This window comes from Mustela putorius, unplaced genomic scaffold, assembly GCF_011764305.1.
Source record: "Mustela putorius furo isolate JIRA1106 unplaced genomic scaffold, ASM1176430v1.1 tig00003942_pilon_pilon_pilon, whole genome shotgun sequence".
NCBI lineage: Eukaryota > Metazoa > Chordata > Mammalia > Carnivora > Mustelidae > Mustela > Mustela putorius.
Window position 1 is genome coordinate 2033450 of NW_025422087.1, and position 16243 is coordinate 2049692.

General features: G+C 43.1%; 1 protein-coding gene across 4 annotated transcripts in view; it reads right to left on the reverse strand.

The window, feature by feature from the left end:
• Nucleotides 1-1702: 1702 nt before the first annotated feature.
• Nucleotides 1703-16243, reverse strand: part of LOC106003338 (ubiquitin carboxyl-terminal hydrolase 12) — a 107012-nt gene continuing 92471 nt past the window's right edge. For all 4 annotated transcript variants that reach the window (XM_045069697.1, XM_045069699.1, XM_045069700.1 and 1 more), the window contains 3 exons: nucleotides 8916-9113; nucleotides 6257-6335; nucleotides 1703-4888 (listed from right to left, as the gene is read on the reverse strand). In XM_045069697.1, coding sequence (XP_044925632.1) covers nucleotides 4787-4888; nucleotides 6257-6335; nucleotides 8916-9113 — 379 coding nt within the window. In that variant the 3' untranslated portion in view covers nucleotides 1703-4786. The remainder of the gene's footprint in view (nucleotides 4889-6256; nucleotides 6336-8915; nucleotides 9114-16243) is intronic.

Sequence of the window (16243 nt, forward strand, 5' to 3'; positions counted from 1 at the left end):
GACCCGCATCAATCTCCCTGCTTAGCAGAGCCTGCTTCTCCCTCTCCTGTGCCCGCTGCCTTCCCTCCTTGTGCTGTCAAATAAAATCTTAAAAAAAAAAAAAAAATGGATAAATGCCAAACTGTATGTCTTGTGCTTTTTCCACAATAAAACACTCTGATAATGACAGCCACAGCGAAGGGATGGGCCGCAAAGTTCTACCTACTTGAAATCTGGATCTACTACGTTCCAGCTGAGTGACTGTGGGAAAATGCCTCCGTCTTGGAGAGTTTTCGTTTCTTCTTGTAAAATGAGGGTTCCACATATTCATGGAGGTCATTGTCAAGATCGAAAGTAAAATGCTGAGTGTACCAACAGCCTCTCATGCCATCAACCAACAAATGATGGGTTGTTATTGCAACAGCTCTGGAAATAAAAAAAAGTACTATGTTATCACAGAAAACATCGAGGGGCTCCTGAGTGGATCAGCTTGTTAAGTGACAGCCTTTGGTTCAGGTCATGATCCCAGGATCCGGGGATCGAGTCCCACATTAAGCTCCTCGCTCAGTAAGGAATCTGCTTCTACCTCAGGTCTCCTCCCCTCTCACGTCTTTCAGTCTCTCCCTCTTTCTCAAATAAAAATAAATAAAATCTTTTTAAAAAATTAAAAAAAAAAAACACAAATGCACAAAGTTGAAAAAAAAAAAGCTTCAAAAGAAGAGAAACAGGTACTGGGTAACGAAGGAACTTGAATAAAGGGAGGGGAAGTCTTGGCTTTGCAACGGTTCAGGAGCAGCTCTCGAGAGTGCAGACACTTTCATGGATTAAAGTTTCCACACAAGGTGTGATACAGATGTTTATAAGAGAGAATGCCATCTAAGGTCCCCAGTGGTGATCTAGTTCACCCATTACTGCGCTCCTTCAGAGAGATGAATACCCAAGAGTGTTTCTGGGATGGTCACCCAAGAGCGAGGGAGGTGGATTACACAGAAAGGCAGGATTAGCGCCTACTTACTGAGTCAGTGAGCGGGGGAGCAGGGCTTCGAGTACTCCAGCACAGGGGGAATACCCCCAACATACCTACACTGGGAGGGGCAAGGAGTGCTAAAAATGCTGCCCTTTAACCTATTTGCCCCTCTCAGAGTCTGTGATCCTAAATTTACATTTTTAATCTTGGGATTTGGGGAAAGACAGTGCTACTATGGAAAGATGGATGCGAGGTACGTGAGGATCACACGTGACTGCGCGTGCTGTTTTACACGTGCTGAAGGCTGTTCTGGGACAATCTCTTTGGGTAACAGAGGGAGTAAGTTCGCAGCAAAAGCAGTAAGGCCGTTCTCCTAGTGTATCCAGTTGAACTGGAACCACCCAGGGGTAAGGGGCACCGTGTCTAGGCAGTCGAAGAAACCCTGCCTAACTTTTGACTCTCCAAAAACTATTATGAGTCTACTGTTGTCCTGTTACCGATAACATCCGCAGGCCATTAACACACCGTTTGTATATGTTTTATATACTTTGTTCTGACAACAGAGCTAGAGAAGAGAAAATGTTAAGAAAAATCCTAAGAGAAACCATGTTCATAGTACTATGTTTATCGAAAAAAATCCACTTAAAAGCAGACCCACACAGCCCAAACTTCCGTGTTGTTCATGGGTCAACTCGTCTTCTAATTCGCAAAGATATTTTAGGCAGAGAGAAAAAAACACACTCAAAAGCCCACAAGCACAAATAAACCAACTTTAATAGATATCATTTTGTATTTATATAGCGCCTTCTTCAAGAACTTTAGATGCTTTACAGACATTATATCTAATTAATCCCCACAACAACCCTGTGAGGTAGGTATTACTCCCATTTTACAAGATAGGGAGACTGAAGCACAGAGAGGTTAAGTGACTTGCCCAAGGTCACACAGTTAAATTCACTGAAGAGCCAGGACCTGAGCGCCTTAGCCTCCCGGCTCCCAGTTAAATACCTCATGGGAGAATCTTTAATGAAAAGTGTCCTTAAAGAAAGTATCAAGAGTAGTATGTTATGAAAGTGAGGTCTTTCTACTGCCATCACCAAAAAGAAAAAAACCCGATACTGATGGTTAGAGACAACAAGACCCATATATTACACATGTCCTTTTTTTCCCTTTTCCTGGTCTCATGGTTCCTGTCTTAAGCAATCTTCTAAAGGTGAAGTTTCCAAGACAGAAGCCATAGGACTTAGCAGTGAGACTTAATTTAGAATATTTACTTTCAGTTACGATAATTTATAGAAATTTTTATTCCAATATACAAAAAATATGGGACAGCCATCCCAACAAACATGTACATGGTTAGAGAGCAGTCAGCCACCCTTTACTACCCCCGCCCCTCATTTCAATCACAGTCAACCAAGATACAACCTCACAATGCTTTCTAGATGGGTCATTTTTCTTACTAAATACCTGCATTTTCCCCCACAACCCTAACCCTTTGTTTTCAAAGTATACTGAGTTTCTGATAAGCTTCAAAACATTTTATGTAGATGCAGCTGTACTAAGAGTAAAAAGGAAACTGAGAACCATCACCCCACAGTCCCTCCCCGGACAAATCATACTATTAAACATGGTGTAGATGTGAACAGTGTGTGACTACCAAAGAACTCAATAAAAATGCTAGAACTTGCTTTAGTAGGAGATTTAACCTTGCTTTTACTGTATTTTTTAAAAATGCAAAATGTAGAAACAAACACAGCGTAGTATTCCAATGCTGTACCTCTATGCAAATGACTTCATCTATCTCTCTTATCCATGCTGTGGCCTGACTCAAGTGAAGACTGCCTCAGCCTCACTTTACGTCTCTCTGCGCTCAATGCTGCAGAAACACAGCCTCGAGTTCCAAGACAATTTGGTTTAAGCCCTCAAAATAAAAAAAATGTATCCACTTCCACGTCTGTGACCTTCCCCACATTCTCAGTCATGATTCTCTGTGCAATGTAGTCATTGGGCAGGCTACATAATTTGTACAAACCCACTCCAGCCAGCGTCAGGTTTTAGCAACTATAATCTTAAAAAGCAAGTTGTCAAAATACATCATTTTCTCCCAGCACATCTGTTGAAACAGCCCGATTAGCCAAGTGACCCTGTTAAAGATCAGTTCATGGAACGAGTAGGTGAAGTCATTTCCTGAGCTAACAGATACAGATAATAAATGTTAATAAATAGCAGCAGACAAAAAAGTTTTTTTTTCATATTCAACAGTATTAGTCAAAGAAGTTTAGAAAATTACAGCAATTAAAAAAAAATTACTTCCTAAAGGGACTTAAAGAACATCCAAGGCCTGATCGCTGTGAGTTGGACTCTGTATTCAATCATCTCCTGCATGTTACGTTGGGCCACCGTCCGACAACTTAATGATGCGTGGAAAAGTGCCGACCGCCATGGTTCACGCGCACTTGACATGACATATATTACTTCTTCAAACTCCCAACAGAAGAAAGTCTTAACAAAGGCAAAGTGTAATCTCTGAACACTCTTCCAGGAAGGTCTGTGAAGATGGCGGGAGGGGGTGGGAGGAAGAGAAAAGGACTTGCTCCGCGTGTGCCCGGCCTGCGCCACAAACGCTTCATCTTCGTCGGTGTATGCAGCGAGCCTCGGGGGCTGCTGGGGTTCTGACAGATTACTTCTTTCCCGGGTAAAGAATGACGTTTGAAAACAACAATAACTGCTACGACACCAATTTTCCAAGCACGGCCTCATCCTGAAACGTCCGAGAACTTGAGAGTGCTCAGGACTGGTGCGCCCCCACGGGGCCACACGTTCCTTCATCCTTCCAACTGTGACAGGGAGATTCTGACAGTTTTTTATGCTGCTGAGATTAAAGCTGAACAACTGATTTATAAACTCTAACAAAGGACAAATATTAGCCAGAGATATCAGTTCCTCCTGAAAAAGAGTATTTACCTCCTCTCATAGCAAATTTTTCTTAAGGTATCCTAGGACTTTAAAATAGAGTTTAAAATTCACCTTCAAAATAGAAACAAACAAAAGGACTAGTAAAACTGACAAAAACTAATAAAAATATGCTCAAATTTACTGACAGAATCATGGGCACTTCACAAAATACTTAAGACTCTACCAGTTTTAAGTAAAATAAATAAGAAAAAAAAAATGATAATTACAAAGCCAGTCTTTCCCCTTGGGGAAACAAAAAGCCACTTTTGACCAATTGTTCCCTACATATACATATACTGTATATTATTATAAGCTTCTTCAGAGAAGCAAAACATATTTGCCTTCCTGACACTGGATTCTAGTGAGCTGAGTTCTGACATCAGGAAGGCAACCGCAAGTGTTGGGCCCAAATGCAGTTCTGGTTTACACTTGAAAAGACACCAAATATTCCTTCTGTGTGGCTTCAACACGGGCAAATTTACGCAGTGTGTTCGGTGTGATCTCCTTAAATGATCAATACAACCTAGCACAGATTCCTAGTCTTTCTACTGCACCCCCAAGGAGTTCAACTCATTACTGGTGCAATTAATAAAGAGAAATGCATATCAGTTACTGGAAGGCTGTTTTACAAGAGGAGCTGCTATCTCTGATTTCACTTCCTTGTTGTGTGGAACTGCACAGACAGCATGATACCTGAGCAAATAAATCAACTACCATGATAGGAAGAGCGTGTTAATCCATAGTCTTTGCTTTATTGTGTGCAAAGTGTGCTACTGCCCCCTGAGCTTCCTGCATTTCTCTTGTCTTGAAAAATCAGTGCTTGATCCTTTCCAAAATAACCAGAGAAGAAATGAGGCAGAAAGTATCTCTTCATCACGGTCCCGCTCAGTCCCGAGACTGATAGAAAAGGATGTAACCAGACTCTGAGTTCTTTGAGATATCTGATGTCAACCCGTAGAATTCTTCAATAGCTTGTGCATCTATTTTCTGTGAGGCAAAATGGAAATATTAGTACAGAAATGAGCTCTACAGTCCAGTAAAGTCTTGCACATTTCTTAGAATCGTGCCTCTCATTTTCCTGCTTATGTTTATAAAACAGCTCTGCACAAGAATGGCTTAAGTTAAAAAGACTGATCATGCCCAGTATTGGTGAGAAAGTGCAGTAAACAGGGCTCCCACACGTAGCTGGCAGGAAGGCAGAATGGAACGGAGACCTTGAGGAAATGTTTAGCATTATCTTGTAAGGCTGAACACACAACTAGCCTTCGATCCAGCAAGTCTATTCCTAGGGAACAGAATTACCTGACCCACTTGAAACCAACAATTCCCAACCATTTGTGACCTACGAAAACGGCAATTTCTTATGGTCCTACCTAGCGATTACCCAAGAAAAATGAGTGCGTATATCCAGCATTAGATAGGGGTGATTGAGGCAGTTTTATTGAGAATAGTCAGGAAGGGATAAAAGGGCAAATCTCTAACTTGTTATATTCTTACAATGAGAAATTACGGAGCAATAAAAAAGAACCACTACCATAGGCAGCGAGAGTGAACTGCTAGATACAAAAGAAGTCACACCGGAGGAGTCCGTTTATAGTCAAACAGAGGCACAACTAATCACAATGATCAGTCATCAATAGTGGGTCCAGAGGTCGGTGGGGAGTGGGAGGGAAATCCATGAAGACTGACAGGGAAAAGGATAAGGGGGCTTATCGGAGGGTGTTACCAGTGTCCTCTCCCTTGGTCTGGAGAGTGGCTACAGAGTGTGCATTGCACATACATACGTGTGTATGCAAACCCACACATAAAAAATTCAAGTGCTGGGGCACCTGGCCGGCTCAGTGGGTTAAAGCCTCTGCCTTCGGCTCAGGTCATGATCCTGGGGTCCTGGGATTGAGCCCTACATCGGGATCTCTGCTCAGTGGGGAGCCTGCTTCCTCCAATCTCTCCCTCTGCCTGCCTCTCTGCCTACTTGTGAGCTCTGTCAAATAAATAAATAAAATCTAAAAAAAATAAAAAAATAAATTCAAGTGCTGTTTTAAGTCCATATACTTTCTATACGTGTATTATAGCTCAATCTTTTTTTTTAGACAATGAAAGACTTTTTAAAACTAGTTCTCTTGTGGAAAGCTTTTCTTTGTTTTACTCTATGCATTTTGAAGGTCACCTGACCATTCAAGCATTGGGGTTTGCTATTGGGGAGTAAGAAGCAGGAATCAGACTACAATCTGAAAACTTCAACAATTATCCAATATTCATCACCTGTCATATGAATGAGAGGCTGGGAGTAAAAAACTGAAGAGTAAAATACACACACAACTTTGAATAAAAATAAGAAATTCATGAACTACTTACTTCTACAATGTCGTCATCAAACAATAACCAAAAATCATGACTCTTAACTATTGCAATATAATGTCCTCGATTGGGACCACTAAAACAAAGAGAAAGAGAAGTTAATTATATACAATGTTTATTAATACCACTCTTCTATGCCCTTGACGTTATGTTCTATAAAGGAGAATAACTGAAACTGATGAAAATACTCCTTATCTATTCCTCCCCAAAATATCAAGCTACACTGATGTGAACTGGCCTTCAGTTTTATAATCAAATAATCAGTACTCTACTTTGAGAGCTATAACGAGCATTCTATTTACATAAATCTATGCTATTAAATTTTTTGTGGTCTTTGTAATAATTTTTTAATTATAATGTTTAAAATAATTTTCAAATTTGCGTCTCTGAAAAATTTAAATATATTTTTTAGCATTTGGGAGAGATAGAGGATCAAGGGTCAGAGCGCCCTGAATTAAACTACAGAACATACGTAGAATTTTTTCTGTTTTATTCCCTTGGCGATCATTTTTCTCTTGAGGAAAAATACCATGTGATGCCTAAAAAAACACATATCACATCTATAGTTCTAAAATCAAGCTTGACCCTCAGAAACTTCTTTAAAAACAAATGACATTTTGCTAGTATTATTAGTGCTATTTTTAAGTACCTGGATCTTAGTCATTATAATTCTTGGAATTGCCTCTGCGGCTCATTTTAAACAAATCGGGAATAAAGAAACCTAGAAATGCATTAAAATGCAGGTGGGTTTTTTTGTTTTTGTTTTTTGTTTTGTTTTTCAAAAAAATCCTTTGCTTTATAAAGGACATGGCAAGGATTTTAACCTCTCGCAGATTAAGTATGACTCATTATAAAAGCTTCTATGTAATTCTTTAAGTTATAATTCTATTACAATTATTATATTATAGAATTTGAGATAATTTTCAACACAAAGTGCTGTTTATGGTGATTAGTGACATCAGATAATCAGGTAATAGAATAAGAACCCTCCCATGTGTCCCTGCCTAGGCTCCTCTGATTATTAGGTGAGACGAGTACCTCAGGTGACAAAATGACAAAACAACAGTACTGCTCTTTCTCCACAGAAGAAAATACCTCAAGAACCTTTTTTTTTTTGTTTTTAAGGCTTTTAATACTGGAAAAAACTTTAAAAAAACCCCACCAAAAAGCAAGAACAAAACTTCCTCATTCCTACAGGAGTCATCTAGAGTCTTCTGTTTCATAGTAAGATGATAAGAATTTTTTTTTTAATTTTTAAAGTGGTGAACATAAAGAAAAAGTCTCAGAAAGGCAGAGGAACAGAGCCAGACAGAAAGGAGGCGAGTGGGCTGAGGACCCTTGGGTGTGAGACTGAAAAGGGTAGCAGCCTTTTCCTCTGGCAGAGAGGCAGTCTGAAGGACAAAAGACAAATGTTCACTACAGAAACTAGTAAGAGAAGAAAGGCTGGAAAACTTCACCCTACAAGAGCCATGGCTTAGGGACGTGCATCCTGAACACAGGACATGCTCAGTGCAGTATGGTATGAATACATCTCATGTGCTAATAACTGCTGGTTGCTGTGGGGCTCAGAAAGGCATCCACAGCCTCCTGGCCTGAGGACACCATGAGTACAGGAGAGACCTCTCCAAGAACACCATACGGGGCCCCATACGATATAAAAGCGGAGTTGCAGGGGTAGTGCAACCTACAGGCCTCACCCAGGAGGGGGCAGCTGGGGGGAGGAGGGCTGAGGAAGTTGGTTACAGTGGAGCTGGGCCCTGAGACGGAATGAAAGGATCACACGCACGAAGTCCAGAAGCACCTGTCGGAAATCCGCGAGATGCCAGACACGCAGGAGCAGGACCACGGGAGCTGGGCAGGCACAGGCCTGCTGGCAATAGGCATCACCGCGGCAAGGATGCGGCAACGTAAACCCTTTACAGTCTCGTATGAAACGTAACTACGAGTAAATCTTGTCAGTAGAAAATAAGGTTTGAAAATGTTTTCAATCTTTCGTTAATGGGAGGATCACTTCCTGTTTTAAGAAGGGCCTGTTCTGCTACCAGAGACGGCCCCCCAAACTGATAAACACACACCATACCGAGCAGTGAGTTACTGCGGGCAGGACACATCCAGCAGCTGGGTGAACACAGAGGCGTGGCCCCAAATGGAGCAGGGCTGGATGAGAAGGGCACCCAGCACGGCTTTCAGAGAGGTCTGAGGAGGCCAGGAGGGGCAGGCGGCAGGGGGATTGCAGTGAGAGAAGAGGAATAAGGAGTCGGGGAGGGAGCCCAGCTGTGACCAGGAATCTCAGAGCTCACGGTCTTGTGAGCAGAGCAATTCCAGGAACCCCAGCATCATTCAAGCAGAGGGAAACCTAAGAACTGTCCCTGAATCTGAAGAGGCTACGGCACAGTTAAGTTAGGATGTGAAAAGGTACTATAAGGGTGTCGTTATTGTTAAGAACACAGTAGCAGCAGCTAAGTGATTTGCATTCCCCCTTTAACAGTAATACCGTGGCAGGTTGTTAACAGGACTGCATTTTGCGTAGGATAGCGTGGACATTCAGGGGGTACTGTACGAAGCCACGCCAGCCACAAATGGCAGGCACAGAACATCCTGCACACCTGCCCCATGGACAGAGATCCTGGCCCGCACGGCCCATGGCTGCGCTTACCTTCCACAGTGAACCACCACGGCGACAAGGTCGTACATTCTGTCAGGATTGGTCGCATCACCAGAGGTGTTAAACAGACGAAGTTCTAAAGGAAACACTACCCGGTAAGACAGTTTTGTGTATCGATGAAGCTGATCCATGTATTTAAACCTCTTCAGGTGCAGAGCCAGAATCATGGGCAGTTTTTTAACTTTCATCCTATTCAAATAAACACGGAAACAAAATTTCAGGAAAGGCATTCAGAACACATCTTTAAAAGAACTCTCAAACTTTCTGATTCCATTAACAAACAGGTCACAGAAAGTGTGAGTAGCCCAGCACTGACCACTTTTGCGTATTCCTACCCGCTATTTTTACATCGGCGAAGCAACATCCCGAATGTCTTGCGAAGATCCCACCCCAACCACCAGCAGCAAACAATGTAACAGGATTTTGTACTCCATACAGCTTCAAAACAGTCCTTTGTTCAGAAATCTGAACAAAGTTACTTCAGAAATCTGTATTCTGAAATACAGGCCCCCAGGATCGGGCGGACTGCACAAGAGGCCGACACGATGGGTGGAGGAAAAGCGGTTCCTCACAGTTGCTGACTCCTCTGGGTGTGCGTGGAGACCGAGAGCTGCGTGTTCCATCGGTCAGTAGAACTCACTAACAGGTGGAGGACAGGCGCAGGGAGAAAAGCATTACTAAAGACCATTCTGTGAAAGGGGTTTGCCAGAGGTAAATAGCTCCAGATGAAGAATGAGGATGACATGTATTCTAGGATGGGAGTTAAATGACCTGCAAATTTAGGAGAAAAGTTTTTAACTGTAAAACAACTGGCCATCTTCCACATTCTGGACAATCTTTAGTATGCCCTTCAGTGTCATTTCTCCCTGGCACGACCTCTGCACTTCTACTTCATCTACCGGAAGTTTATTCTTCTGAAGGCTCAACTCACATTGTAACCCTGGCATCGGTACCTCCTCCCTTCAATCCGCCATCGGCACTTCGCGGAGTCACAGTGGGCGAATACGGTTTATTACACCACAAAATATTTAGATGACTGTGGGTTTTTCTCTTCTAGGATCTGAAATCTTGACAGGTAGAAACCTTTTTTCCCCCCATTTTATTTCTCTACTGAACAACACGCTGGCACACAACAGATAGTTGACAAATGTAGCGGAACCGAATTTTGTATGTGTTCAATGAAGCAAAACGCTTTTCATAATTAAAAAATGAAATTTACAAAGCCAGTGTCTCTAATGAAATGAAAACAAGAATCATTTTGTAGCATTATAGTAAATCTGCATCCTACAAATCTTAAATGTGGTGGGCAGCTTATTATTCCAGAAACATTTACTATTCTACCCTGACCTTTGAAAAAGATTAGTAAGAATAAACATAAACAGATAATCATTCCTGGAAAGAAATTCAGCGGTGTAAGAGTCTCTATGGTCTTTGCCTCAGTAATCCCACTTCTAGAAGGGAAATAAATCATCTCAAACATAAGACTTCTCAAAAAAAAAAAAAAAGTTTCTAGAGTTATCTTATATTGTGAAAAACCGGAATAATCCAGGAGACAGGTTTATCACAGAGATACTGGAAGTTCAGTTTCAGACCACTACAGGTAAGTAAATATTGCAATACAGCCAGTGAAATGAAATTTTTGGTTTCCCAGTGCATATTAAAGTTAGATTTACACCATACCATTACTATTAAATGCGCAACAGCATTACGTCTAGAAAAACAATGCAGATACGTTAATTAAGAAATACTTCACTGCTAAAAAAGGCAAACCATCATCTAAAACTTTAACAAGTCATAATCTCTCTCTTGGGGATGAGAGTCCTGGCTCCCTGCTGATGGTGGCTGACTGATGAGGGCGGTGCCACTGCAGGCTGGTGGGGGCTGTGGCAATTTCTTAAAGGAAGACAAGAAAGTCTGCCACATCGACTGGCTCTTCCTTTCATAGAGGATTTCTTTGTAGCATAGGAGGAGGTTCAAGTGTTTCACCCACAGAATTTCTTTCAGAATTAGAGTCAGTCCACTTAAAGCTGCTGCTGCTTTCTCAGGTAAGTTGATGTTAGATTCTAAATCTTTTGTGGTCACTGCAACACTCTTCATGGCATCAGACCCAGGAGCAGATTCCAGCTCAACAATCCACTTTCCTGGCTCATCCACGAGAAGCAGCTCCTCATCTGTCCAAGTCTGATCATGAGACGGCAGCCGTGCGGGCCCATCTTCTCGCCCCACTTCTAACTCCAGTTCTCTTGCTGTTTCCACCACCTCTGTGGTGACTGTCTCTGTGGATGGCCTGAACCCCCCCAAGTCCTCAGGGACGGTGGGAACTAACTTCTTCCAAACGCCAAACAAATGTGGGTATTTTTGACCTCTTCTGATTGTTCTTAATTGTATCCCATTCCAGGAAGCATTCAATTGACTTTGTCCGGATCCATCAGAGGAATCACTTTCTAGACAGCTAGAGCCTTATGAAATATATTTCTTAAAGAATAAGACTGGAAAGTCAAGATGACTCCTTGATCCGTACGCTATGGAACGGATGCCGTGTCAACAGCCATAAAAACACTCATCTCATTGCACATCTTCATCAGACCTCTTGGGAGACCAGGTGCAGTATCAGTGAGTGAGCAGCAGTATTTCAAATAATTTTTTTTCTGAGCAGCAGGTCTTAAACAGTGGGCTTCAAATATTCAGTAATGTTGGAAAAAGACATGCTGTCACCCAGGCTTCATTGTTCCATTTCTAGAGCACGGGCAGAGTAGGTTTAGAGTAATTCTGAAGGGCCCTAGAATTTTCGGAATGGTCAGTGAGCCCCAGCTTCAGCTGAACTCACCAGCTGCATTAGCTCCTAACGTGAGAGTCAGCCTGTCCTCTGAAGCTGTGGAGCCAGGCACTGACTTCTCCTCTCTAGCTCTGAAAGTCTTTGACGGCATCTTCTTCCAGTAGAAGGCTGTCTTGTCTACACTGGAAACCTGCTGTGGTGTGTAGCTGCTTTCATCGCTGTTGTAGCTGGACCTTCTGAAGAACTCGCTGCAGCTTCTACCCCAGCCCTTACTGCTTCACCTTGTACTTTCTGTTACGGAGCTGGTTCTTTCCTTCAACCTCATGGACCAGCCTCTGCAGCTTCAGACTTCTCTCTGCAGCTTCCTCACCTCTCTCAGCCCTCCCAGAATCACAGAGACCTAGGGCCTTGCTCGGGGTCAGGCTTTGGCTTAAAGGAATGCTGGGGCTGGTTTGCTCTTCTCTCCAAACCACTCGAACTTTCTCCATATCAGCAACAGAACTTTTTTCACTTTCTTATCATTCATATGCTCACAGGAGTAGCACTTTTAATGTCCTTCAAGATTGTTTCCTTTGCACTCCCGACTTGGCTGATGTTTGGCACAAAAAACCTAGCTTTTAGTCTACGTTGGCTTTCAACATGCCTTCCTCCCTAATCTTAACCATTTCTAGCTTTTGATTCAAAGTGAGAGACATGTGAGTTCTCCTTTCACTTGAGCACTTAGAGGCCACTGTAGGGCTACTAACTGGCCTCATTTCAATTTCGTTGTGTCTCAGGGAACAGAAGGGCCAGAGGAAAGGAGAAGAGGTGGGGGAATGGCCAGTGGACAGAGCAGTCAGGACACACACATGTATCAGGTAAGCTCATCATCTTATACGGCATGGTCTATGGTAACCCCAACAATTACAAGAGTGACATCAAAGATCACTGATCACAGATCACTGTAACAAATGTAATAATAATGAAAAAGTCAGAAATACCGTGGGGATGACCAAAATATGACATAGAGACATGAAGTCAGCAAATACCATCAGAAAATGGGCATTACTAGACTTGCTTGTCTCAGGGATACCATAAAACTTCAACTTGTTAAAAAAAAAAAAAAAAAAACGCCGTATCTGTGAAGCACAGTAAAGTGAGATATGCCTGTGCCTACACCCACCTTACACAAGCCCCTTTATGCAAAAGGGAACCATCACCAATTCATTTTTATTTTATTTCTTTTCAGTGTTCCAGCATTCATTGCTTATGAACCACACCCAGTGCTCCATGCAGTACGTGCCCTCCATAATACCCACCACCAGGCTCACCCAACCCCCCATTCCCCTCGCCTCCAAAACCCTCAGTTTCTTTCTCAGAATCCACAGTCTCTCATGGTTTGTCTCCCCACACTCCAATTTCCCCCCAGTCACTTCTCCCCATCTCCCATCTCCTCCATGTTATTCCTTATGCTCACAGGTAAGTGCAACCATATGACACTTGACTCTCTCTGCTTGACTTATTTCACTCAGCATCATCTCTTCCAGTCCTGTCCATGTTGATACAAAAGTTGGGTATTCATCTTTTCAGATGGAGGTGTAATACTCCATAGTGTACATGAACCACATCTTTTTTATCAATTCATCTGTTGAAGGGCATCTTGGTCCTTTCTACAGTTTGGCGACTGTGTGGTAGAGTTATGGACACTGGGGAGGGTATGTGCTATGGTGAGTGCTGTGAAATGTGTAAACCTGGCAATTCACAGATCTGTACCCCCGGGGATAAAAATATATTATATGCTTGTAAAAAAATTAAAAATTAATTAAAAAATTAATAAAATAAAGAACAGTTCCATCACACACACACGCAAAAGAAAGAAATTAAAAATAGAGCTTCCCTATGACCCTCCAATTGCACTACTTGGTATTTACCCCAAAGATACAGATGTCGTGAAAAAAAAGGGCCATCTGTACTCCAATGTTCATATCACCAACTCATTTTTGAGACCAGCATGAACCTGACACCAAAACCTGACAGAGGTTTAAGAAAATTACAGACTAATGATACCCCTCATGATATTTCAAATATATGAAAATCAAGAGAACATTATCGAACTGAACCCAGCAACATATAAACCTCAGTCGGGGATGATACAATAGTTCTAAATGAAATGATGTTTTGTCCTCAGGTTCTTTCTAAAGACCAATAACTGTAAAAATGGAAAGACTTCTTTATATTCCTAAATTAGCAAAGTAATAATAATAAATACGTAAGGGGCATCTTAAGATAATAGATAGCATCCTTCTCCTCCTGAAGAAAAGAAACCTTGACCCCACTTAAATTTTACAGAAATTTTACATCTTGGCAGAAAACGTATGCTTATCAGCTATGTGATTTTTTAAAAACAAGCATGTCCTCTTCCAACCTAATCCAAATATTTTTCTAGAAAACCAGGGAAGGGCAGACTTATTTTCTTGGCAAAAATGCACTGCCGACGTTACACACCAGGTCACAAATCAAAGCACTGTAAGAAGAGGCAGCAATCACATCCTTCTTATTCAGGGTCTAATTAGCCAGAAGCAGACCCTGACCGGAGGGAGCCAAGAAGGAAAGGGAAGAAGCCAGCTAAGGATTCAGTCTCTGGAAAGGTGGCACAGAGGGCAGCTTCAGCTCTGAGCTCTGAATTCTCTACTCTGCACAGACAGCAAGGTAACTGGGTTTTCGCACTCTCATCTCCATCCACTGGTCAAAAGCCACTGGGGTAAAGAAACTCTAGGGAGCTTCTTTCAGCAGCAGACCAAGGGGAGTCCCTCGGAGAGGAGCCAGAGTGAGAGCATCCTACAGGAGTGGGGGCGCTGGAGAACGGGCAGGGTCTGCCACCATTCCCGGACCGGAATACCAGCTACTCCACAGAGACAACATATGGCCCCAGGAACGCAGGTGTCAGGTTCCAAAGCTGTCTGCTGTTTTGATTTTTCACCCTTCCCCCCTGGTCAAGAAAAGCCAGAAGCCACTCTTTTAAAGTATATCTTCCCATCTGTATAAGCCCTGTGAGCCCAGCAAAGAGGGCTGTACGGTGAATGTGGGCCAAAGGGCACTAATAGGCAAACTCTGCCAGAGCGAAATTTAATATCCTAACACAAGCACCTAAGAACTTAATAAAATTCTATTGGCAGAGAAGTCCTTCTTTTTTTTTTTTTTTTTTTTTTTTTTTTGAAGATTTGTATTTATTTGGCAGAGAAAGAGAGAGAGAGAGAGAACGAGGGAGGGGAGCAGCAAAGGGGTGGGGGGATCACAGGACCCTGGGATCATGACCTGAGCCACCCAAGCGCCCCAGCAGAGAACTTATGACCACACAGAAGAGTTCAGTAGTTGTACACACATGAAATCCCATTATTCTCATATACTATCCCATCCAGAAGGCCTACCTGGGGTAGGCAGGCTAAGGAGTGAGAGGGGAACAGAGGCTAGACCAAAGGTGACGAAGACACCATATGACTGAGTTGTCAGCACTGAGAGGAAAGTCAGCCCCTCAAAGTCCCAAGAAGGTCCCATGTTCAAAATCTAACGTGATGGTACTAGGAGGCAGGGCCTCGGGAGATACTTAGGTCATGAGGTTGGAGCCCTAAGGAATGGAACTGGTATCCTTGTAACAGAGACCCGAGACAGTCTGCCAGCATCCTTCAGCTCGTGAGGACGCGGTGTGAGAAGGCACCTTCGAGGAAGCAGGAAGAGAGTCCTCACGGGCACAGGGCATGCTGGCGCCTTGATTTGGGACTGCTAGGGCCCAGAACTCTAAGGACGCCCCTGGCGCTTGTCACGCACCCAGTCTATGGTATCCTGTTACAGCAGGGTACATGCCAGGAGTGACAGGGCATGTGGCCACAACAAGGCTGCCAACATGACACTAGCCGTGACTAGGACCTGCACATGGAAGAATCGGATACGGAAGGACCTCAACGACTAGACCAGAGTAGACGGGAGACAGAGGCCATGACAACTCGATGCTGCTGACCTGGGCACCGCACGGGTCTTCCCCGATGCCTCACAGGGCAGGTCCCAGGCCTGGAAGTGAAGAGTGAAGAGAGGAAGGACGCCTAGCAGAGAACCAGTCAGGCCGGCTCAGCCACCAGTGGGGCCACTCACGGAACCCTGCTCTGAGGCAGAGAAGAGTGACAGCAGAGCAGCTTCAAAAACATCCCCCACCACCCCCACCCCAGAAGACAGGAAAACACCTCGCAAAGCAAAGCCATGGGAATCCTAATCCTCACATTCCAGTTCCCTGCGGGAAAGCACTTTGCTTTTCCTCAGGGGCTTTATCCTCCCACTGGGCATCAGCTTCTGGCTGTTCACCTACATCTGCCAAGCCCGGATATACAGCCCTATACAGTCCAACAGGTGGGCCATGTAAAAGGAGTCCCTGCGCAGATAAATTCTGCATAAAGCTAGATAAAAAGATAAATTTCTCCTATTCTGTGAGTCTTCTCAGAGTCTGTAATATGAAGCATGAATAAATAATGAAGAGGAAATTTTATTATAGAGCGAACTCATTTGATCATGGAAT